This window comes from Myxocyprinus asiaticus, chromosome 5 (genome assembly GCF_019703515.2).
Source record: "Myxocyprinus asiaticus isolate MX2 ecotype Aquarium Trade chromosome 5, UBuf_Myxa_2, whole genome shotgun sequence".
NCBI classification, from domain to species: Eukaryota; Metazoa; Chordata; class Actinopteri; order Cypriniformes; family Catostomidae; genus Myxocyprinus; species Myxocyprinus asiaticus.
Genome location: NC_059348.1, coordinates 45,225,704 through 45,251,142, shown reverse-complemented (window position 1 = coordinate 45,251,142; position 25,439 = coordinate 45,225,704). Strand labels below are relative to the sequence as shown.

General features: G+C 39.8%; 1 protein-coding gene across 2 annotated transcripts in view; it reads left to right on the top strand.

The window, feature by feature from the left end:
* Positions 1–25,439, top strand: part of LOC127440439 (adenylate cyclase type 8-like) — a 94,556-nt gene that overhangs the window by 14,360 nt on the left and 54,757 nt on the right. For both annotated transcript variants that reach the window (XM_051697003.1, XM_051697002.1), the window contains exons 3-7: positions 1,684–1,814; positions 2,558–2,669; positions 11,012–11,139; positions 12,855–13,013; positions 17,008–17,278. In XM_051697003.1, the coding sequence (XP_051552963.1) occupies positions 1,684–1,814; positions 2,558–2,669; positions 11,012–11,139; positions 12,855–13,013; positions 17,008–17,278 (801 nt within the window). The remainder of the gene's footprint in view (positions 1–1,683; positions 1,815–2,557; positions 2,670–11,011; positions 11,140–12,854; positions 13,014–17,007; positions 17,279–25,439) is intronic.

Below are 25,439 nucleotides of genomic sequence, written 5' to 3'. Positions count from 1 at the left end.
TCGTGGTCGCTATAATGTGGTTTTCACTCTCGGTGGGGCACTTGGTGAGTTGTGCATGGATGCCGCAGAGAATAGCGTGAAGCCTCCACACGCGCTACGACTCCACGGTAACGCGCTCAACAAGCCACGTGATAAGATGCGCGGATTGACGGTCTCAGACGCGGAGGTAACTGAGATTCATCCCCACCACCCGGATTCAGGCGAGTCACTACGCCACCACAAGGACCTAGAGCACTTTGGGAATTGGGCATTCCAAATTGGGGAGAAAAAGGGTAGTAAAAAATAAAAAAAAAACGTATTGTGTAAACGTACTGACTGTTATTTTTTGGAACCAGCTTTTGCCTTCGCCTAAAGTTGTTATGTTAGGTTTTCTGAATTGCTCTTTAAAAATATCAAAAATAAATTACCCACCAGTGGCGGTGTTAATTTCACATGTTGTTATTGTTCATACAACTTTGCATTAGCTACATTATCTTTAAAAACAGATAGTGAATACTGAGATATTAATTTTTAATGGCTTTATAGTAGTTAGAGTAACAGTAGTAACTATAGTATTTTGGCAGAAACTATGGCTACCATGGTACAGGGTTGTACAACACTGGACAAACAAAACTAAAGACAACTGTGTCACAGGGCACAAGCAAGCACAAGCAAGTGCACACACACTCACGCACACACATGTTACTATATCACACCCCTTTCCCAGCAATGAGCAGCTGTGGTTGAAAGTAACTGATTTAAAGATGATAACAGCATCTCATTGGGAAGGAAGACTAGTGTAGAAATGTTCCAAGGCTCTCTCTCTGTATACTTCCTCCTCCTCCCTCTGTCTCTTTCTCTGAGGGCTCTTAGGGTGTTTGCTGAAGTGGGTTTTATTTGTCAGTCAAGTGTAGCCCATGCTGGTACCACTGTGTGTGTGTGTGTGTTTGTGTGTGTGTGTGTGTGTGTGTGTGTGTGTGTGTGTGTGTGTATTTGTGTGTGTGTGTGTTTTGTGTCGTGTGTACCCATTTCCTCTTCTTTTGTATGTCCATCTATCCACATTTTCTTTTGCATTCAGCTCAGCCAGTGGCAAGACCAATCGTCTGGTTTGTTAAATTCATATTTGCAGTACAAGCTCTTTATCCATGCTGTGTCACAAAGTAAAATTAGCATACATACTTACGTACATGATTCTTTTTATACACTTGCAGTTTTTTTTTGTTTTTTGTTTTTTTTGTTTTTTGTGAAAGCATTCCAATTTAGCCTATTCTGAAATGGTACTGAATTACAAATTATACATTTTCAGTTTTTATTTTATTTATATCTGTTAGAATTTCAGATTGCATTGATATTCCATTAGAACATATTTAGATTAAAATAGTGGATTACACAGTTTACATAAATATTTGGCTCTGTGCACTAGATGTCTAGGATATTTGATTGACCAGTGAACCTTTAAGGAAACTCACACTGGGTTAAAATGGACTAAAAAGGAAGTTGTGCCATATATTATGTGTGGAGTTAAATAATAAGGCAACAACTTAGTAAGTGTTAACTAATTGTATTAATTTTATTGTCATTCATAATTAAATTTCAATGTATCCTTTGTAATTTAGTGAAAACGGTTTGTCTACATATTCATTGATTCAAATGCTTTAAGCCCATGTTTAATGAACTAATTTTTCCATACTGCACCTGTGTTAGGAGCGCCTGGTGTTGTCGGTGCTGCCACGCTTTGTAGTGCTGGAGATGATAAACGACATGACCAATGTAGAAGACGAGACCCTACAACACCAGTTTCATCGTATCTACATTCATCGCTATGAGAACGTTAGGTAACTTCCTCCTTTACAATACAGTCACCAGCCATGATGAACTGAATAGAAATGATTTGAATAGAATCAAGTCAGTCACCCACTACTGCAGCTCAGTCATCCTCCATTACGTCTCAGTCACCCGTCATTATGGCTGAGTTACCTCTATTATAACTCAAGCATGTAGCCCATTTGCGACACAGTTGGTCACCGTGACAGTCTCCAATGAGCTCTCACTGGCTGAAAAATGGCAGTTGACGGCCAAGATTTTTAAAGATTTTCCAAGACTTAAACTATCCGTTGTTATGATACATATGTATAAATAATCACACTTAGAATACATGTACTTAAAAACAAATTGCAGGGAAAACTACAGTATAAGTAAGCCATCTGTGGTTTGATTTCGTCGAAAAGTGTTAACACTGTTGCTGTGTGGTGCTATCAAAACATTGCTCTGTTTGTTTATCTCGACCACCCTTATGCAGCTAAATTGACTCAAAGTTTGGGGCGGGAATATATTTTTTACTGACCAATGGCAGACGGGGGAAGCATTGGGAAAAGCAGTTTGAAAACAACCCTTATTTTTGCAGTTCCATTTGGCATTAGTGGCAAAAAAATTACTCAGAGAGTTTTTATGATTCTGTATGTTGCAGTATATTTTCTGTCTATAAATAATTTTATTCGAACAACTGACTTACTATATACTCTATATTTATTACTGTATACTACTGTATATTCTAGCTGTGTCTGTGTGTTTTATACAGTATTCTATTTGCTGATGTGAAGGGCTTCACCAATCTTTCCACCACCCTCTCCGCTCAGGAACTTGTTCGAATGCTCAACGAACTCTTTGCACGCTTTGACCGACTGGCACACGTGAGTGACCTATAACTCACACACATGGACACACACACAAACACTTAATCACAGCATAGTTTAAAAGCATAATACCTCATGCAACAGTCCTTAGAATTAGGGATGTGCACAAGTAATCGATTAATCGAGTACTGGTTCAGCTTTAAATATTCGACAAAAAAACCTCACTTGAATATTGCAATTTGATTTTCTGCCTTTGCCTGCCATGGGCAAAAATGGAGCTGCTTCTCTCACCTAAATCTTTCCATTACAACTCACTGTATTGGTTGGCGCTGTGGATGCATGACACTGTTAAAGAAATAGTTCACCCAAGAAGAAAAATTCTGTCATAATTTAAAATGATTGTATCGCTTCAGAAGACTTGCAATGTTTTATGTGTCAGTGCAAATGTATGTTTTTTTTGTTTTGTTGTTTTTTTTATCTAGATGTGGTCTATGAATAGTGCTCAAGAAAAACAGGTTCAAGGTTTGAACTTAAATTCTAAATGTCAAGCAATCGATTACTCTTTTTTTTTTTTTTTTTTTATGTTCTCAACTACAAAATTACTAGAAGTGCCCAGCCCTACTTAGAATAGCAGGGTGACAAGAGTACGTTTAAAGGATTGTTCCGGGTTCGATACAAGTTAAGCTCAACTGACAGCATTTGTGACATAATGTTGATTACCACAAAATTTTATTTTGACTCATTCCTCCTCTTAAAAAAGGAAGAAGCAAAAATCGAGGTTACAGTGAGGCACTTACAATGGAAGTGAATGGGATTAATGAAAGTGAATGTGGCCAATTTTTTGGAGGATTTAAAAACGGAAATGTGAAGCTTATAATTTTATAAAAGCACTTGAATTAAATCTTCTGTTAAAACTTTTGCATTATTTGAGCTGTAAAGTTGTTTAAATTGTCATTTTTACAGTAATTTTAGGGTTTTGGGGTTTGTTGACATTACATCGTCATGGTAATGAAGTTGTAAAATTGGCTATAACTTTACACAGAAAAGGTTTGTAAGTGATTTTATCACACTAAAATCATGTGGCTATACTTTTGAAAAGTGAGTATTTTAATGTTCAAAAATTGGCCCGTTCACTTCCATTGTAAGTGCCTCGTTGGAACCAAGATTTTTGCTTTTTTTAAAGAAAAGGAGGGATGAGTCAAAACAATTTTTTATGGTAATTAACATTATGCCACAAATGCTGTCGATTGAGCTCAACTTGTTTTGAACCCGGCAAATTCCTTTAATGAATCATGACATAAAATGAGTCAGAGAAATGAATCAAGATATTGGATAATTTGCCATTTCTGTCATTAAATCTTCACTATGTCAGTATTCTCTAAAGTAGTAAATTTCTATGCCTCTAGCCCATGATTAAACAAACTTTTAAATGAATAGTTCACGCAAAAATGAAAATTCTGTCTTAATTTACTCACCCTAATATCGTTCCTCACCTGTATAATTTTCTTTTTAATGCGGAACACAAAAATAGATGTTTTAATGGATATACTGGTACGTCTTTTCAGTCCAATTTCAATTTATAGCAATTCACTTTAAAGCTTAAAAAAGACCCAAATGTATCATAAAAACTGTCCATGCGACTCGTGCATCATATTCCAAAAGTTCAGCAGGCATATGTTAGGTTTTGGTGAGAGACAACCTAACAATAGTTTTCAAGTTTCTAATAGTTTTCACGGGCCCACTCCTGATAACCATTTTATAATTTCTGGTCGTTATCAAAGAAAATAGTGTGGTAACCCAGAATCACTTTATTTTCTGTATACAGCAAACACGCTGTCTGTTTGAAAGCCCATTGCAAGCCTGTTGTTGCATTTATAGCAGATGTTGGATGTGTGAAAAAAGCCTTATTCTCAAAGAGCAGTGTGATCTCTGTGTGCCAAAGTCAGTACCAGTGTCTCTTGGCTTGGAATGTTTAGTGGCACCAGAGGACCAGATCAGTTGTGGCCAGATAGAGATTGAAATATGTGTGCGGGCTTCCCTCATTCATGTCCTGCAGTGCACTGATGTGCTAAATGGCTGATGAAAGAGCCATGTAAATAAAATAGAATGTTGTGTCGGCACCGTTAATGGTTGTGACGCAAGTACCCGTGTATTTGTGTGTACTGTATGTGTGTGTTTGCACAAGTTTTCAACTGTCAACAGCTAGTGTAGATCTTGATGGCTGCCCTTGAAAGACAGAGTATCATTACTTAAATAAACACACACATGTTTACTTAGCAAAGTGTAGATATGCTATAGACTTCAACTGCTTTTAGATAAAGATAATTATAATTACTGTAGACTAACCCAAACCCTACACCTAACCCTGAAGGAAAACTTTGCATTTGTGAAATCAAATTCAAGAGCAGAATTCAAGAACATTATATCTTGTATTTATGAATCTACAGGATTTTCCAATTGATGAAGTCTCCGGATGTCTCCAAAATGGAGGTTCTTGTCAGATTTGGCTAATTTTTTGGGTCAATTTTGTCTGCAAACTATAGCAAAGTACATGCACACACACACAAACACACACATGGCAGATCAACCCTGTCTGTATTATTTAAAAGATGTATGGCTTTTTTCTGCTCTTCAGTTGGTGGGAGGCAATAAATGCATTATGAAACATATTAAACTCTTCTCCTCATGCAGCGTGTCTCTGTGGTTTAGCTGTGCTTCTCCAGTAATCTTATTCATGAGTCAGTACAATAATCATTGGGGTTTAACCAACCAAAAAGTGGCTCACTGATGCATAATGCTGATATTCTAATGTGGCATATGTGTGCATACAGAAGGTTGTATCAGTATGTCAAATTTGAATATCCATGTGTTCTTGTGTGAGTTTGCAGTCACACTGATTTGAGCAGGCCTTGTGCAGCTCACCCTCTGTGCTGTATACAGTTCTGCAGCAGTATTTAACATGATGAGCAGTATTCATTTTCTCTCCCTATGGCAATGTTTACTCAGAGATGTCACATGTGTGCTGTTAGTGCTGTAACAGCTAACTGTGCAGTTGAGCTGTCACTTTTAAATGGTTTTGATCTAGGGTGGCCAGACATCCCATTTTTCCCAGGACAGTCCAGTATTTAAGCACTTTTTCTAGTGTCCCGACTTATTCTGAAAAAATGTGTGTTTTGTCCCTTATTTCACCTCTCCTAAATTTTTTTTTCTATCACCTATGCGGCTTTCACAGTCACGTGAGTATTCTAATCAAAGGTAGCCAAGGATATGGCTATAAAACCAATAAAATCATGCCATGTTATTTAAAGTACATGATTGGATTAAACTATCCAATAACAATCCCCTATCAATAGACGTTCAGTTAGTGAACTGATTGAAGAGTCAGTTTGAAAGAGCACACAGATGAAATTGCGGCTGGAAAAATTTCAAGGAAGCGTGCATGTACATTTAATGAGGATCTTCTAAAAGAGTTTTAATTTCTAAAAAAGGAGTCAAAGACAGAGCCTAGTAAAGTGAGGTGTGAGATTTGTGGAGCTCGTTTTTCCATCGCCCATGGAGGCCGACCTACATCGCGCAGCATGTTCATTCAAAAAAACATGTGGATGCTGCTAAAAGCAAGTGTGCCACACCAAGTGTTAGCGATTTGTTTGTGAAGCAAAGTTCAGAATCTGACAAGGTGCACACAAGTGAAGGACTTTTTGCTTATCATTCTGTTGTGCATGGCCATAGTTTTCGGTCGGGTCACTGCACAGTGAAATTGATCAAGAAACTGTATGATCCGAAATTTTCTTCTGCCCGCACCAAATCTGAATTTGTCATGTGCAACATACTCACTTTTGTGCAGATGGACTATCAGAAATAACTGCAGTATGGCAACACACGTTTCCTCTCTCTTGGTCCAGCTCGTGAAAGAATACTACACGTTTTCAATGGTCTGCGTGCATACTTTCTTTTTCAAGAAAAATGGCCAAAGTTTCTAAGAGACATTTTCAGCAAGCCTTGCATTAGCCTTTGGATTGGCTTCGCACTCAAGCAAACAGCCACTTTTAAAAGTGCACTGGAGATAGTGGAGCAAGACCACATATCAGCCACAGAAGTGGCTTTGCACATTCATGACCTGAGAAAAGTCTTGCAGGCCAGGCTGGAGGAATCATTCATACCCTTTGACATTAAAAAGCAGTTGGATGCCCTGGTTGAAGCTGGTGACATGCGAGTGGATGATTTCTTTTGTGCAGTGAGAAACTTTTATTCAGCATCGGTGGATTACCTCCAAAATTGGAGCCACTCATTGGAGAACACAGAAAAACTTGAGTGGGCCCTACTGAGAGACCTCCAGAGTAGAAAGACATTCAGAGCAGCCTCGAACACTTCTACTCCACAATCCCCACTCTCACTTTGATTGACGAAACCATGCTTTTTGATGACTGGGCTTGCGTGAAAAACATTGTCACTAGTCGCATCACTGAGTAGAACATGAACAAGATGGCCGTGTCTGAGAGATGGACAGATGTTTTTCGTGAGCTGGAGAGCAAGACTATCAACTTCGGAGTCTTAGCCAAGGTCGTGGAGTTTGTTTTATGCCTGCCTGGGACATCTGCATCTGTGTAGCATGTGTTCTTATTAATGAACCCAGCATGGACACCGGATAAACCTCGACTCAGTGTAACAGTCATGAAGGCAATGCTTTTCGTCTTAATTTTGGACTGGACTGCTCTCCATTTAACAATAAACTCTTGAACTAGTGCACACTGAGAAAAATTGCTGCCAGCGAAAAGTACAAGGTGACAACAGTTACAGATGCGGATGTACCCTCTACTTCGCATTGATCTGAGCCTAGGTAAGGATACATCGATTTCATTTTTGCTGGGAGGGGGCTGTCCTGTTTTCCACAAGCAGGAATCTGGTCACCCTATTTTGATCACTTGCATCCTCCTGCCACATCCTGACAAATCTTTAAACTCCTGTTTTACACTAGAATTATTTTTCACATCTTGTCTCACTATCTTTCTGTCTGTCTTTTCTCTGGTTCTGTTTCTCTCCTGCGCACACATGCTGTCTAATGGGAAATGTACATACTGTGACGAATATACAGTATATATATATATATATATATATATATATATACACTATATTGCCAAAAGTATTCGCTCACCCATCCAAATAATTGAATTCAGGTGTTCCAATCACTTCCATGGCCACAGGTGTATAAAATGAAGCACCTAGGCATGCAGACTGCTTCTACAAACATTTGTGAAAGAATGGGCCGCTCTCAGGAGCTCGGTGAATTCCAGCGTGGTACTGTGATAGGATGCCACCTGTGCAACAAGTCCAGTCGTGAAATTTCCTCGCTAATAAATATTCCACAGTCAACTGTCAGTGGTATTATAACAAAGTGGAAGTGATTGGGAATGACAGCAACTCAGCCACGAAGTGGTAGGCCATGTAAAATGACAGAGTGGGGTCAGCGGATGCTGAGGCGCATAGTGCGCAGAGGTCGCCAACTTTCTGCAGAGTCAGTCGCTACAGACATTCAAAGTTCATGTGGCCTTCAGATTAGCTCAAGAACAGTGCGTAGAGAGCTTCATGGAATGGGTTTCCATGGCCGAGCAGCTGCATCCAAGCCATACATCACCAAGTGCAATGCAAAGCGTCGGATGCAGTGGTGTAAAGCACGCCGCCACTGGACTCTAGAGCAGTTGAGACATGTTCTCTGGAGTGACGAATCACGCTTCTCCATCTGGCAATCTGATGGACGAGTCTGGGTTTGGCGGTTGCCAGGAGAACGGTACTTGTCTGACTGCATTGTGCCAACTGTGAAGTTTGGTGGAGGGGGATTATGGTGTGGGGTTGTTTTTCAGGAGCTGGGCTTGGCCCCTTAGTTCCAGTGAAAGGAACTCTGAATGCTTCAGCATACCAAGAGATTTTGGACAATTCCATGCTCCCAACTTTGTGGGAACAGTTTGGGGATGGCCCCTTCCTGTTCCAACATGACTGCGCACCAGTGCACAAAGTAAGGTCCATAAAGACATGGATGAGCGAGTTTGGTGTGGAAAAACTTGACTGGCCTGCACAGAGTCCTGACCTCAACCCGATAGAGCACCTTTGGGATGAATTAGAGCGAAGACTGCGAGCCAGGCCTTCTCGTCCAAAATCAGTGTCTGACCTCACAAATGCGCTTCTGGAAGAATGGTCAAAAATTCCCATAAACACACTCCTAAACCTTGTGGAAAGCCTTCCCAGAAGAGTTGAAGCTGTAGAGGGTGGGCCGACGTCATATTAAACCCTATGGATTAAGAATGGGATGTCACTTAAGTTCATATGCGTCTAAAGGCAGATGAGCGAATACTTTTGGCAATATAGTGTATATAAGGAACATTTTCCTCCTCCACAGACAAAAGAGTACCAAATGGTGTTACCATGTTTTTTTGGACATGTCCCGCGTTAATACCATGGTACTCATTAAAGTACCATGTAATATTTACATATGCATTTGGCAGACACATTTACCCAAAGTAACATACAGTACATTTAAAGTATATATTTATCAGTACTATATGTTTCCTAGGAATCAAACCCATGATCTGGCCATTGCCAGTGCCATGCTCTACCTGTTGAACTACAGGAACCTTGGACTAGGACATCAGTATTTATGCAGTACTATGGTATATATCAAAGTATGATCTGATTCCATATCTGTACCATGGTATTGTCATGGTACTTTTTTGTAAGGTTCAATCGAGCTGCAAGCATATTCCATGACACTAGAAAAAATTCATTGAATAACTGTGGGTTGTTGTCTATTTATAATATGCTGTTGTATTGATGTTTAGATTATGGAGCACATATTGTAAAATTGTATGTTCATCTGTACGTTTATAACCATTAAATTGGCCCTCAGTTTGGTGTTATTTTGTAAAAGGCATTCAGTTAGCCTGCAGTGATTAGCATTAGTGCTTCATACATGTTATCTTGAGTCAGTCCAAAGTTAATCGAGCTGTAGGTGGTGTTTTTTTTTGTTTTTTTTTTTTTTTTTTTTTTTTTTGTTTTTTTTTTTTTTTGCAATTGACAAATGATGGCTATGGGCGGAAAGACTCTTTGTTTCCATACAGCTGTTTACTGAGCTGTGAAAAGACGTTAATACTGCCGTAGACATGAGTAATGGATCTCAGAGAGACAGAATGAGTGAGTGCCGAACTTATAATTTCCAACCTCTCTGAGCTCTACACAAAAGACTGACTGGCTTAGAGGTAACGAACACAGATAATGACTGCAGTAGAAATCACAGGTTGATTAGGCTGCCATTATAAACACTCTCACATGCATTCATTTACATTTATGCATTTGGCAGGTGCTTTAATTCAGAGTGACAATGCATTCAATATATATATATATATATATATATATATATTAGAATGTGTGTTCCATGGGAAATCGAACCCATGACCTCGGTGTTACTAGTGACATGCTATACAATATTTTAACCTGCAATGTACATTTACAATGGATGAACTTTAATCAAAGTCTTTTCCTGATAGTACATGTTCACATATGCTTGACAAAAGTAAATAAATGTTTACTTTTGGATGAATGTCTTGACACTCAATTTTTTGTTTTTTTGTTTTTTTGGTCTGGATCTATTAAGTTATTCAAAAATACATAAAAATGCAATTCACACAAAACAATTACTTAAATATACCTCTACTATGTTAAACATTTTTTATATATTTATTCTGGGGGTTAAAAAAAAAGAAAAAGAAAAAGTGTAACCATCCAGCTAAAATTCTTTAAAAATTTAATGTTGGCATGAGAAGTGCTGAATAATCTTTTATTATTATTTCTTGCTGTTGGTGGTGTAACCAACATTCAGGTAGCCATTTTGTTGTCATGTGACAAGAAAAACATAAAACAAAGAGAACCTCTTTAGACCTTCATCACTGTGTGTGAAGTAAAAAAAAGAAAAAGGAAAACAATATTGGTTGACATTTTTATGAAAAGGCACATTTTGTTAGAAACTCTTAATTCTAACTTCTTGAAATTTGTGACTCAAAATTCATGATATTTTTACCACTAAAATGTTAAACTTTTTGGAAATTAATGATTAAGTTGTGTACACATGTATTCAAAGTGCAAGGAAAGTATTTTAATTCCTTTTGCTTGATAGTTATGCCTCTTGACATTTTTAGTGGTTTTGTTTAGTCATTAAATCAATTTTTGGAAGATTGTTTTTTGGATGAAATCAAAATGTACACAAGTATTACATTTCTACAAACTTGATAAATGTGTTAAACTTTTTTAAAATTTTATAATCTCAGACAACCTTATTTTTCAATGACAATTTCACCTAAATAGAATTAACAGAACTCTCTCCCCTCCTCTCCTCTCCTCTCCTCTCCTCTCAGGAGCATCATTGTCTGAGGATCAAGATATTGGGGGATTGCTATTATTGTGTTTCTGGCCTCCCCGAGCCCAGACCAGATCACGCCCACTGCTGTGTTGAGATGGGCCTCAGCATGATCAAAACCATCAGGTAAACCTTCCTTTCATGATTACACCTCTCAGTTAATACTAAAATAATTATTCAGCATTTCAGTAAGTATGTTATGTGACACAATTTTAGTTTTTCACTGTATTGCTTTGAGTTTTTATTGCTCAAATAGACACAAATGAGACTATTTTTGTAAATGAATGGGGGTATCATAGTGTAGGTAATGTGGTCTTGGAGGTATTGGATGAGAAATGTTTGAGTTCATTTTTAAATCTCTGACTTTTAATTGCAGACTTTGGTATCCTGATAAATCTGAGCACAGTTTGTGACATAATGTTTAGGTCTCTTCTGAAACTCCAGAGGAGACACGTGTGATATTAGGGTCTTGTCTCAGGAGCACATGTATAGATTTTAAACAGTTGAAGTATATGGTATGTGCTTAGCAATGTAAACGTGTGAGTGAGAGAGAGACCAGTACTGCTGAACAAAACCAAATTAGAATAAACCAAATCATGAAAGTAAGCAAAAATTAATATTTGGACCATTGGGGAAATGAAAGTAAAAACCAAAATAAATTGGCATGTTATCAGGCCCTAAACAGAAAGTATATTTTGGCAGAATATCTCTGCACAGTTAGATACAAAACAGAGACAGATCCTCACCAAATACAGGCTCAGTGAGTGATCACTGTCCATAGAAAAAGCCACAGTTTTTCAGTTAAGCAGAAACAGATCAAACGCAGGTGTTACTGGGGGAAGAAAATTACTCATCTGTTGCAGCAAAATTAATTTTTGTGCTACACACCCTCAGAAACCAATAACTGCCTTGATCAACCTAATCAAGGGACAAAGTATTTATTTCATTATGTCCTGTGTAATATTTATTTTATATTGCATAATATACTGTATATTTTTATTATTTTATTTTATTAATTACTTGGCACCTTATCTTATATTTTTATTGTTATTTGATACTGTTCTTTTATTATTCATTTTCTTGTCGTTTTGTGTATTAATGCTTTTGCAATATTGTATATAAACACAATAAAGTACTACAAATTAAAATGTAAATGGGAAAATTGAGAGAGAGAGAAATAGAGAGAGAGAGAGAGAGAGAGAGAGAGAGAGAGAGAGAGAGAGAGAGAGAGAGTCACAGAGGATGAACTACACTTCCTCACTGAGTGCAGTAAATATGAGACCATTAGAAACACAAACTTTACATTACTGTTACTCATTGTTCTCTGTAGTTACTTCTCATTACAATTTGTGCACTTAACTGTATGTTGTTTTATGTATGTAATACATGTTTTTATTATTTATTTATTTATTTTTATTATTAGTATTACAGAATGCTTTGGCAACATTGTACATTGTATGCAGTCATGCCAATAAAGCTAATCTGAAACTGAATTTGAATTTGAGAGAGAGAGAGAGAGAGAAAGAGAGAGAGGCCATTAGACCAGTCCTGTTGACCCTTAATAGAGGCTAGATAGCAGATGAGAGGCTCTTGTTGAGCAGGTGTGTCTGTGTGAGCGCTGCACTAACTGTCAGATATCACAGCACTCACATTACCACTCAACACACACACACAGCACCGACAGTGTGACCTCCATTACGCTTTTTATAAACAGACACTTACTTCTGCCTTACACTTCTATCTATCTATCTATCTATCTATCTATCTGTCCGTCCGTCCGTCCGTCCGTCCATCGTCCATTTGTCTGTCTTCATCCAGATTTTCTTTATGTGCGTGTTTAGGTATGTGCGCTCAAGTACAAAGCATGACATAGACATGCGTATTGGAATCCACTCTGGCTCGGTTCTATGTGGAGTTCTCGGCCTTCGGAAATGGCAGTTTGATGTCTGGTCCTGGGATGTTGACATAGCCAACAAACTGGAGTCAGGGGGAATACCCGGGTAAGATACACACACACACACACACACACACACACACACATACACACACACATGATTAGATGAAAGTGAGGAAAATACAGTGGGATTATCAGTTTGCCCTCAGACACACTCAGCCACGATTACTGTAGTGCTTAAAGGGATAGTTCGCCCAAAAATGAAAATTCTCTCATCATTTACTCACCCTCATGCAGTTCCAGATGTGTATGACTTTCTTTCATCTGCAGAACACAAACTATGATTTTTAGAAGATATATTCAGCCCTGTAGGTCCATACAATGCAAGTGAATGGGTGCCAACATTTTGACGCTCCAAAAACCACATAAAAACATCATAAAAGTAATCCATAAGACTCCAATGTTTTAATCCATATTTTCAGAAGTGATATGATAGGTGTGGGTGAAAAACAGATCAATATTTAAGTCCTTTTTTGCTAGAAATTCTTCTCCCTGCCCAGTAGGGGGTGGTATGCATGAAGAATGTGAATCACCAAAAACACAAGAAGAAGAATGTGAAAGTGATCTGTTTCTCACCCACACCTATCATATTGCTTCTGAAGATATTGATTTAACCACTGGAGTCTTATGGATTACTTTTATGCTGACTTATGTGATTTTTGGAGCTTCAAAATTTTGGCACCCTTTCACTTGCATTGTATGGACCAAAAGAGCTGAGAAATTCTTCTAAAAATCTTGATTTGTGTTCAGCAGATGAAATAAAGTCATACACATCTGGAATTGCATAAGTGTGAGTAAATTATGAGAATTTAGATTTTTGGGTGAACTATCCCTTTAACCAGGGGTGGAAAGAGTACTGAAAAAAAATACTCAAGTAAAAGTACTGTTACTTCTTAAAAAATGTAATTTGAGTAGAGTAAATGTACCTGTCCTAAAAACTACTCAAGTAAGAGTAAAAGAGTAGCTCATTTAAAAGTACTCATGAGTAGTGAGTATTGAGTACTGAGTTGCAAAAGCTATGCCCCTTTATAATAAAAACTGTATGCTGCAATTTAAAAATGTAGCACACATACCGTAATATACATTCCCTTTTATGGCTGTTTTCCAGAAAGAATAAAAAATATAGGTATTTTATAGGTGTTTGTGATTGACAACTTTTAAAATATGATGATACTGTAAACACTACATGAATCTGATTAAAAAATAAAAATAAAAGGGCGACATGATTACAGGAATGAAAAGATGAAAAAGCTATTTTCAATACAATGATCCCCATTTTATATCATAATGTATGAAACAATTACATTAAAATCAGTTTATGTGTAGGGTATAAATTTCCCTTAATGCCAACAGAGAGAGTTATTGTTGCACATAAAACATTTTCAGAACAATGCAAGGAATGCAAAAAAAACAAAACAAAAAAAAAAACACTAAAAAAGCAGGGTCACTTGGCGCGTCATGTCCCGCACAATAGAGGAGGTAGAGCAGGGGTGGGACAAGTTGTTTGGTACGGGGCCACATCGGGCTTTAAAGGTATAATTCACCCAAAAATGAAAATTCTCTCATTATTTAGTCACACTTATACCATCCCGGATGTGTATGAGTTTCTTTCTTCAGCAGAACACAAATTAAGATTTTTAGAAGAATATCTCAGCTCTTTTGGTCCATACAATGCAAGTGAATGGGTGCCAAAATTTTGAAGCTCCAAAAATCACATAAGTCAGCATAAAAGTAGCCTAATCCATGTGACTCCAGTGGTTAAATCCATGTCTTCAGAAGAGATATGAGAAACAGATAAATATTTAAGTCAATTTTTACTATAACTTCTCCTCCCTGCTCAGTCAATCTCCACTTCAACTTTCACTTTCTTCTTCTTTTGTTTTTGGTGATTCACATTCTTCATGCATATCGCCATCTACTGGGCAAGGAGAAAAATTTCTAGCAAAAATTGACTTAAATGTTGATCTGTTTCTCACCCACACCTGTCATATCACTTCTGAAGTACTGGATTTAACCACTGGAGTCATATGGATTACTTTTGTGCTGCCTTTATGTGCTTTTTGGAGTGTCAAAATTTGGCACCCATTCACTTGTATTGTATGGACCTACAGAGCTGAAATATTCTTCTAAAAATCTTAATTTGTGTTCTGAAGAAAGAAAGTCATACATATCTGGGATGGCAAGTCTTACACATCTGGGAGTAAATTATAAGAGTATTTTCATTTTTGAGTGAACTATTTCTTTAAGTAGCACATGGGGGGCCACATTGTACTCCTTTTGAGATACAATGTTCGACATTGATTTAGTTCTTGTATCTTTTAAGCCAAGAAATAGTTGTGTTCTCATTCTAATGCATGATGCACAATTTTTGAAGTTTGTGACTGGTGGAATGTTCTGCCTGAAGTGCTCTACAAAGATTGATACTTTTCTATCAGGCATTAGAAAAAACTTGATAAAGGCTAAGCATTATTATAAATAATTCATCATCTCTTCTTTCCTGGTAATTTATTATACAAATTAACACACTCTCTAAATCAGGGGTTTGTATTATAAAAAAAAAACTAATAATATTATAAAAAAATATTATTTACTGTTACTGTTTTATTCTAATACATTAATACTTTTAAAGCTACTCAAGTTATTCAGCCAAAATTAGTGAGTGGCTTTCTCGTTTCCTTGTTATTGTTGTTTGATTAATAGCATTTTTCGACACGGTAACGTGTTCACTTTAAGTCTGACATTTTGATACAAATACACTTTTTGTCCCACTTTTTATGTTCACTTTAGGCCAAACTGACTGCATTTACATTAATGCCTCATCAAGATGGGCACTGGTGGAATTATAAAGTGTATTTGACCATTTAGGCACGTACCCGCATTAGTGCTATTGGAGCATGCGCATGTAAAGCGCACAAAAATTAGCCGCCTGTCAATCAAACATCATGCAGCTACAGATGCCAGGAAATAAAAAGTCAGTCTTTTATATTTTATCTAGATCAACCAACCATTGGTTGTCTTGCTATTGCGATTGATGTAATGAACACCCATGGTCTAGATGTATAACATAGGCTAAATATAGAAAATTACTCAGAAGTTTATCATCAATATTTTTTTTTCAGATAAACATTGAGACTCTTTTATCGCGCAGCCCTATTGATAACATTGCATTAATCTCTCACATCAACCCAATAATCTCAGTGATAGATAGTTAAATTACAGGCTACGTTATAGACACAGAATCTAGTAAGCAGAAATATGGAATTTACCTCGATATGTTTCTTCAAATTAGAGGCAGGATTAATGCTGATATCTGGCTTGAGCAAGTTAAACTCACATGACACAATCATGCAGCTGGCTTTTTCACTGCGAAAAGCCCTTTCAGGTGTGGCGGTGATGTTCAGGTGTTGAACTGTGTTTGAGACATCCTCCACATCAATAATCAACATGTTGCCATAACAGTTGGCACTGGATCTGCAGCTGCAGTTCAAGTTTTTTATGTTTGATTTGATTTGATGGGAGTCACAAGACTCTCCCTAGCCAATCATGTTGATAGATAAAAATAAAATCAGGACAGGGAAGTAGCAAACACAGACGGTGGGAAAATAGCGCATTAAAAGTACAGTTACAGCACTTAAAATATACTCAAGTAAAAGTATACCATTTTTAAACTACTTAAAAAAGTATAATTCCTGGGAAAAACTACTTAATTACAGTAACATGAGTATTTGTAATTCGTTACTTTACACCTCTGCCTTTAACCCTCAGTGTGCAAGTGTGGAAGAGATTTTATGTTATGTTCCGGAGACTGGTCCTCACCACAAGAGGCTGTTGTGCTCAGACTTCTTAACTTGCTCAAACAGCAAGATTTCTTAGGTCGATGAGTTTTACCAGTTAAGTTTTCATGCTGCTGTTTTCTTAGCAGGAATGTTGTGTGTGTGGTGGAAGTTAATAAAGTTTTTAATTCTGAATCTGAAAGTGTCATATAGGTGCCATGTTTTGAATGTGTGAGATGACTCTGTGGTTTATTTCGACTCTTTCAGGAGGATCCACATCTCCAAAGCAGCGCTAGACTGTCTGAATGGCGACTATGAGGTGGAAGAGGGTCATGGGAAGGACCGTAACGACTTCCTGCGCAGACACAACATTGAGACCTTTCTGATCAAACAGCCAGAGGAGAGCCTGCTCACCTTGCCTGAGGACATCATGAAAGATTCCACCAACCAGTCAGATCACAGAACCTCCAACACTTCCTTCACAGAGGGAACATGGAGCCCTGAACTTCCCTTCCATAACATAGTAGGCAAACAGAATGTGAGTGCAACACACAATCACACACACAAGTGGACAACCACGCATAAATATGCACAATCAACACATAAACACACCCTCAGTGATCCAATGCAGCAGGCAACTGGAGCTTAAAGGGATAGTTCACCCAAAAATGAAAATTATGTCAGCATTTACTCACCCTCATGTTGGTCCAAACCCATAAGACTTTATTTCTTCTGTGGAACACAAAGGTAGATGTTATGCATATGTTAGTCTCAGTCACCATTCACTTTCACTGCATGTTTTTCCTTACAATGAATGTAAACGGTGACTGAAACTAACATTCTGCCTAACATCTCCCTTTGTGTTGCACTGAAGAAAGAAAGTCATATGGGCTTGGAACGACATGAGGGTGGGTAAATAATGACATAATTTTATCTTTGGCTGAACTACCCTTTACAGTAAATAGAGGATATGTATCTGTTCATTTACTGCTCCTGTCATTCAATGTGATCTCCTGATTTAAAGGAATATTCAGGGTTTAATTCAAGTTAAGCTTAATCGGCAGCATTATGTCATAATGTTGATTAACACAAAAATGTATTTAGACTCTTTCGTCCATTTCTTTTAAAAAAGCAAATATCAAGCTTACTGTCACGAATCCCGCCTCTGTAGTTCCTCCCGCTCACCACCAGAGGGCTCCATCACCTGAGTATTGAGACTACATTTCCCATAATCCCCGTACCAGGCACTGAATACCTCCTCACCTGTTGCCTATCTACTCAGCTATTTAAGACTCACTCTCACTCTCTGTCATTGTGAAGTCTTGTTCTGTTCTGTCCTGCCTGACATTTCTGAGTGTTATCTGTATTTACTGCCTAACCTGTGTATGATCCTAGACAGTTTACCCTGTTTTGACCCTTTGCTGCCTGCCTACTGTTACTGCTTTGTTTACCTGGATATTACCTGTGATTGCCTACCACCTGCCCTGACCTCTTGACTGTTTTGAATTTCTCTGATTTACCTTGGATACTACTATTGCTGGTGATTGACCCCTGCCTGTCTATATTACTATGTTTATTGTTAATAAAGCTGCACATGGATCCCAACTCCGCTGACTCACCATTACAGAAGACTTCACCACAAACCGATCCAGTGGCTTTTCTGCAACTAACCACCAAGGTTTCAGCCCAAGCGAATGTACTGGCCATACATCACCAACAGCTTGACCGGCTGACATTGTTAACAGAGGAGCTTGTTAAAACCCTGCAGAACCTCCATGTACCCACACCAAACCATTCAGCTCCTTTATCTAACCCAGCGGCACACCCGGCCTCATCAAGCACACACACCGCTAACCCACGCCTTGCTTTTCCTGAGAAATTCGATGGGTCACCTGTTAAATGTAAGGGATTTCTGCTCCAATGTTCACTGTTTGTTAATCAGCAGCCCACACTGTACCCCACTGATGAGAGCTGCATTTCCTTTGAATGTTCTCTACTTACCGGTAAGGCGTTGGACTGGGTTACAGTGGTGTGGAACAATGACCGACCAACATTCCCTTCATTCAGTTGCTTCCTCCAATGATTTTGTGCTTTTTTTGAACATCCAGTGGGAGGCAAAGACGCCGAAGATCAGCTGATTTCTCTTCATCAGGGTAATGTTCCCGCCGTGGAATACGCTCTCAACTTCCATACTCTCGCTGTTCAAACCATGTGGGTGGAGGATACTTTGAAGCTGTTTTTTTGGAGAGGACTGAACTTTGAGCTTCAATCTGAGGTGGCTTGTCACGACAAGGGTAAGACTTTGGATCAGTTCAATGAGATGACCATCCACACTGATAACCTCCTCCGAGCACGAAGACCCTCCAACACTCTTGTATCACACCCTACCACTTCATATAACCCTAGTGAAACTGAACAAATGCACATTGGACACACTTACCTTACCTCTGAGGAGAAAGGTCGTCGTGTTAAGCAGCACCTGTGTCTGTATTGTGGTCAAGCTGGTCACCTATGGATTTCCTGCCCAGCCCAACCATCTCAGCATCACCCCACTATGGTGAGTTCCTGTAGTTCATTAACCCGCTCTATTTCATGTGTTGAATTACCTGTGATATTAACATTTTCAGGGAGGTCTGTCATTACCACAGCCATGCTGGACTCTGGGGCAGCGGGTAACTTCATCGAGGAATTCACCAAAGCCCATAATATTCCGCTTAACCTCTGTGACTCTCTTTTGGTAGTGGCGGCATTAGACAGACGCCCTCTTGGTGATGGTCTTGTTCAACACACTACCAAAGATATCATTATACAAGTTGGAGCATTGCACACAAACTATTCGCCTATATATCATCCCATCGCCTCAGTCCTCAGTAATCTTAGGACTACCTTGGCTGCAAAGATACAACCCTCAGATATCTTGGTGCGATCAGCAAGTTACGCAGTGGTCCAGCACCTGCATTTCCACTTGCCTAAAGCCCATCTCTCCCAGGACTATTAGAGCCGCTGCTGTTCGAGTTGAACCTACTACAGTTCCCAATCTTCCTCCTGAGTATTTTGACTTAGTTGAAGCCTTCAGCAAAACCAAAGCCTTGCAACTTCCTCCTCACCACTCCAGTGACTGTGCCATAGAATTATTACCTGGTTCCTCACCTCCACGAGGCAGATTTTCCCATTGTCCCAACCTGAGTCTGAGGCTATGAAGTCATACATTGAGGAGGAACTTTACAAGGGATTTATCAGACCCTCAACCTCACCAGCATCAGCCGGATTCTTCTTTGTGAGTAAGCAGGAGGGAGGGATTTGCCCATGTATAGATTATCATGGTCTAAATGAAAATCACTGTAAAGAACAACTCCATTCTGCCAAGTATTTCACTAAACTCTATCTTCACAGTGCCTACAATCTCATCCGCATTCGTGAGGGGGACGAGTGGAAGACTGCTTTTTCAACCAACACAGGGCACTATGAATACCAGGTCATGCCTTTCGGATTGGTCAATAGTCCATCAGTGTTTCAGGCCTTCATCAATTATGTCTTCTGAGACTTGCTGAATCAAGGGGTAATCGTTTATATATTGACGACATCCTCATCTACTCTAACACTTACGAAGAGCATGTCAAGCACATCCGAGCTGTTCTGCAATGTCTCATCACCCATCAACTGTATGCCAAGGCTGAGAAATGTGAGTTCCATCAAACATCAGTATTGTTTCTAGGCTATGTCATCAGCCCAGAGGGTGTGGCGATGGATGATAACAAGGTAAGAGCAGTTTTGAAATGGCCACAACCTACTATGATAAAGGAATTGCAACATTTCCTGGTTTTTGCCAATTTCTACAGGCACTTCATAAGAGGTTTCAGTACTGTGGCCGCGCCTCTGATGTCACTGCTTAAGAAGAAGAGCTCTCGGCTCTTGTGGTTTCCAGCTGCTCTCCAATACTTCCAGGATTTTAAAGTACATTTCACCACTGCGCCCATCCTTCACCATCCAAACCCTGATCGCCCATTCATTGTCGAAGTAGATGCTTCTAACACTGGTATCGGAGCCATCCTCTCCCAGCGGTACGGTACACCTCCTAAACTCTTCCTATGTGCCTTTTACTCACGCAAACTCTGTTCCACTGAACAGAAATATGATGTTGGGAATCGAGAATGATTAGCCATGAAAGCAGCATTCGATGAATGGCGTCATTGGTTGGAGGGAGCCAAACATCCTTTCCTTGTCTTGACGGATCATTGGAACCTAGAGTACTTGCGTTCAGCCAAGAGACTCAACCCTAGACAGGCAAGATGGGTGCTATTCTTTAAACGCTTCAACTTCACAGTCACATATCGTCCCGGCTCTAAAAACGTCAAGGCCAATATGAATACTCGCTTCAAGCTCCAACCGAAGAACCCATCTTACCACCCACAATGATCATCGCTCCGGTACAAAGGGACATCATGACAGAGATAACTGATGCTCATTCCAACGATCCACCGCCTCCCGACTGCCCTACTGAGAGAACCTATGTCCCACTCCCATTACATAAGAGGGTTATCCAGGGGGTCCACTCCTCGCTCAGCTCTGGTCATCCGGGTATCACCGCCACTCTTCAGTTGGTACGCAACCAGTTCTGGTGGCCTACCTTGCAGGCAGTAACCATTCATGATGTCCAGAACTGTTCCACTTGCAACATCAACAAATCATCTAAACAACTTCCAGCTGGGTTATTGCAGCCTCTACCCATACCTCAACGTCCATGGTCCCATATTGCCATAGATTTTGTCACGGATCTTCCTCTCTCTCAAGGTCACACCATCATTCTCAAGGTAGTAGATCGCTTCTCTATGACTTGCCGGTTAATTGCTTTATGCAAGTTACCTACTGCCTTTGAAACTGTTGAACATATATGCAACTACATATTCAGATTCTATTGTCTACCTGAGGACATAGTTTCTGACCGAGGGCCTCAGTTCACCTCCTGCTTATGGACAGCTTTCTTCCATCAACTGAACATAAATGTCAGCCTAACTTCTGGGTACCATCCACAATCCAATGGCCAAATTGAACACATGAATCAGGAATTGACCTGCTTTCTCAGAACCTACTGCAATCAGAATCAATCTGACTGGAGCCACTATCTACTTTGGGCTGAATATGCCCAGAATTCCCACCGCAAACCATCAACTTGTCTAACTTCCTTCCAGTGTGTTCTTGGTTTTCAGCCTCCCTTATTTCCCTGGTCAGGGGAGCCCACAGACCTTCCTGCCATCAATGACTGGCTCCTCAGAAGCGAGGCCACCTAGGATCAAGCACACGTCCATCTTCAACGGGGCGTCAGGAGACAAGAGGAACAAGCCAATTGTCATCGTCACCCCAATCCTGAATACAACCCCGGTCAATGGGTCTGGCTCTGTACCCATGATTTAAGACTTCATCTACCCTGCAAAAAGCTCAGTCCCAGGTACGTTGGTCCTTTCAAGATACTCAGACAAATAACTCCTGTATCATACCGCCTTGCCTTGCCTGGTCTCCCACTTATCGCATTTCTCCCACTTTCCATGTCTCATTGCTCAAGCCCACTGTTCGCCCAAGAGGGGAGGAGGGAGAGGTAGTGGACCAGGGCCCTTCACCCATCATCATGGATGGCGAGGAGACCTATCAGGTACGAGATCTCTTGGATTCCAGGCACTGGGGCAGGACACTGCAATACCTTGTCGACTGGGAGGGGTACGGTGCGGAGGAATGGTCCTGGGTTAACTCTGAGGATATTCTCGACCCCACACTCATTGCAGAGTTTCATAGGACTCACCCACTTAGACCTACCCCTCATCCTCGAGGGAGACCCCGGCGTCGCCTGCCGCCTCACATCAGGAGCCGCTCGCAGGGGGGGGCTCTGTCATGAATCCCGCCTCTGTAGTTCCTCCTGCTCACCACCAGAGGGCTCCATCACCTGAGTATTGACTCTACTCTCCAGACTCCATTTCTCATAATCCCCGTACCAGGCACTGATTACCTCCTCACCTGTTGCCTATCTACTCAGCTATTTAAGATTCACTCTCACTCTCTGTCATTGCGAAGTCTTGTTTTGCCCTGGCTGACATTTCTGAGCGTTATCTGTATTTATTGCCTAACCTGTGTATGATCCTGGACTCTTTACCCAGTTTTGACCCTTTGCTGCCTGCCTACTGTTACTGCTTTGTTTACCTGGATATTACCTGTGATTGCCTGCTGCCTGCCCTGACCTCTTTCCTGTTTTATGACTATCTCTCTGATTTTCCTTGGATACTACTATTGCTGGTGATTGACCCACTGTCTGTATTATTATGTTTTTTTTTTTGTTAATAAAGCTGCACATGGATCCCAACTTCACTGACTCATCATTAGTTACATTGAGGCACTTACAATGCAAGTGAATGGGGGCCTATTTCTGAAGGGTTTAAAGACAGAAATGTGAATCTTATAAGTTTATTTTGTTAGAACTTTTGTATTTGAGCTGTAAAGTTGTTTAAATCATAATTTTTACAGCCGTTGTGGGATTTTAGGGTTTACAGGATTAAGTCATCATGGCAATGATGTTGCAAAATTGGATCTAACTTTACACAAAGGTTAGTAAATGATTTTATTACACTAAAATCATGTTAACACAAATATTATTAAAATTTTGTGGCTATACTTTTGAAACAGTGAGTATTTTAAGTATTTATTTTGGCCCCATTCACTTCCATTGTAAATGCTTTACTGTTACCCAGATTATTGCTTTTTTTTTTTTTTAAAGAAGGGACAAGTCGAAATATGTTTTGCTGGTAATCAACATTTATGCTACAAGTTCTGTTAACTGAGCTTAACTTGTATTGAACCTGGAATATTCCTTTAATTCCACATCTCTCCATTTTCTCTTGTGTTATTTCTGCATGATTTCAGTTCGTATGTTTTTGTTCTGGATGGTTGTGATCAGATGTGTTGTTCTGTATATGGTAATCTGGTCTGTGAGGGCACATGTAACTGATCTTCTGTACATGAAGTACAATCTGGTTTAAGATTTTAGGTCTTTCACAAACAGACAAGCAGAATATGTCACACATACACCCTGTCTACACTGGGCACATCCGCTGATGCAACGGCTTGAGGCTGTCTACACTGGACTCGTCGACAAGAAACTGTTTATTTGTATAGTTGGCAGTAGTTGTGCCAGCGCGTGCAGTGCAAAATGAAACGGGACACCCGTTTACTGTCAGCATGACGAACGCATCACAAGGGACGCCTCCAGTGTAGACAGCATCACTGATTATAATGGGTTCTACTGGTTTTGACGCTATGCGCCGCTCGCGTCCGGTGTATACAGGGTGTAAGTTCAATCTGATCATGTGCTTCGAAAACAGCACTGTTTAAAACATTGTTCCTGCCCTACAGCCCTTAGAAGTCTTAGAAGAAATGTTTTCCTTCCTAAAATGTTCAGATGATTCAATGCAACATTTAACATTTTAATTCACAGTGTTATAACAAGCAGTGAACAAACAACTCTGGAACTTTGTGCTGGACACTTTTCAATGGATTCTGAGGACTGTAAGGATTGAATAATGTTCTAGAAGGTCTTTAGGCCTATATGACAGTGTTCTAGAAGGTTTCCAAGGCTGTAGGAGAGTGTTCCATTGTTTATTTATAGTGTTCTGTAGGGTGCTCAGGGCTGTTGGGATTCTAAAAGTTTTTTAAGGGCTGTAGGACTGTGGTGATGTGGACATGGCCGAGCGACATCTGTGGAGTGTGAGGCCAGGAGAGGAAGAATGGTAAGGATTGACACCTGTGGGAAATTATCTCTAACAGCTGTTCTATGTAACAGTGAGAGCTGGAGAGGGATAAAAAGGGAATCCAGACCGCTGGAGGGGAGAGAGAGAGTGACACACAAGCGGACTGTGTGCATGATCGTTTGGGCTTAAAAGTCGGTAGTGTGTGAGTTACACTGAAAAGTGTGAGAAATAAAGACTCATGTTAAATTGTTTATCTGGCTCCTGCTTCCTCCTTCAACGAGAGAACCTGTAAACCTCTACAAAGACATGACAGAGTTCATGGTTCTTAGGGCCATATGGCACAGACAACGTTCTAGAAGGTTTCTGTGGCATGTGCAGCTGTTTATGATGCAGAATTATCTGTTGGTGTGGGCCGAGTTGCCAGGCTGTTACTATGGCAACGTGGTTAACATAAGGGAATGTTGTCTTTGATTAATGCGCCACTTTTGTTGCCTTTGTCATGCAGTCATCTTAACACATCAAAGAGCACTCCCTGTATGACTGGCAGGATGACCAGCCAATTACACATCAGCTGAGAGCGCAAGCTTTGTGATTGATTAGAAATCTGTGTGTGAGTGTGTGTGTGTGTGCATGTCTGAGTTATTCTAGATGTGTTCAAACAGAAGTATGCTGACATGTTCATGTGTGTATTTAAGATTATAGGGCTGGTCTCCATGACAACAAGAATATCTGTAAGGCAGTAACAGGATTCTTTTTTCCTTCACGCTCCGTTTATCCCTCCCTCTCTCTCTATCTCTTCTCCTATTTCATGTGCTGTTCTTTTCTTCTCCTTTATATCATATCCTCTCCCTCTCTTCTCTGTCTCTCTCTTCAGCTTTTGTCCTCAGTGACGCATTGCAGCCACTGAGTGTGTGTTAGGGAGTGTGTTTTAGTGAGTGGATGGGTGTTTGGGTGTGTGTTCTGCCAAAA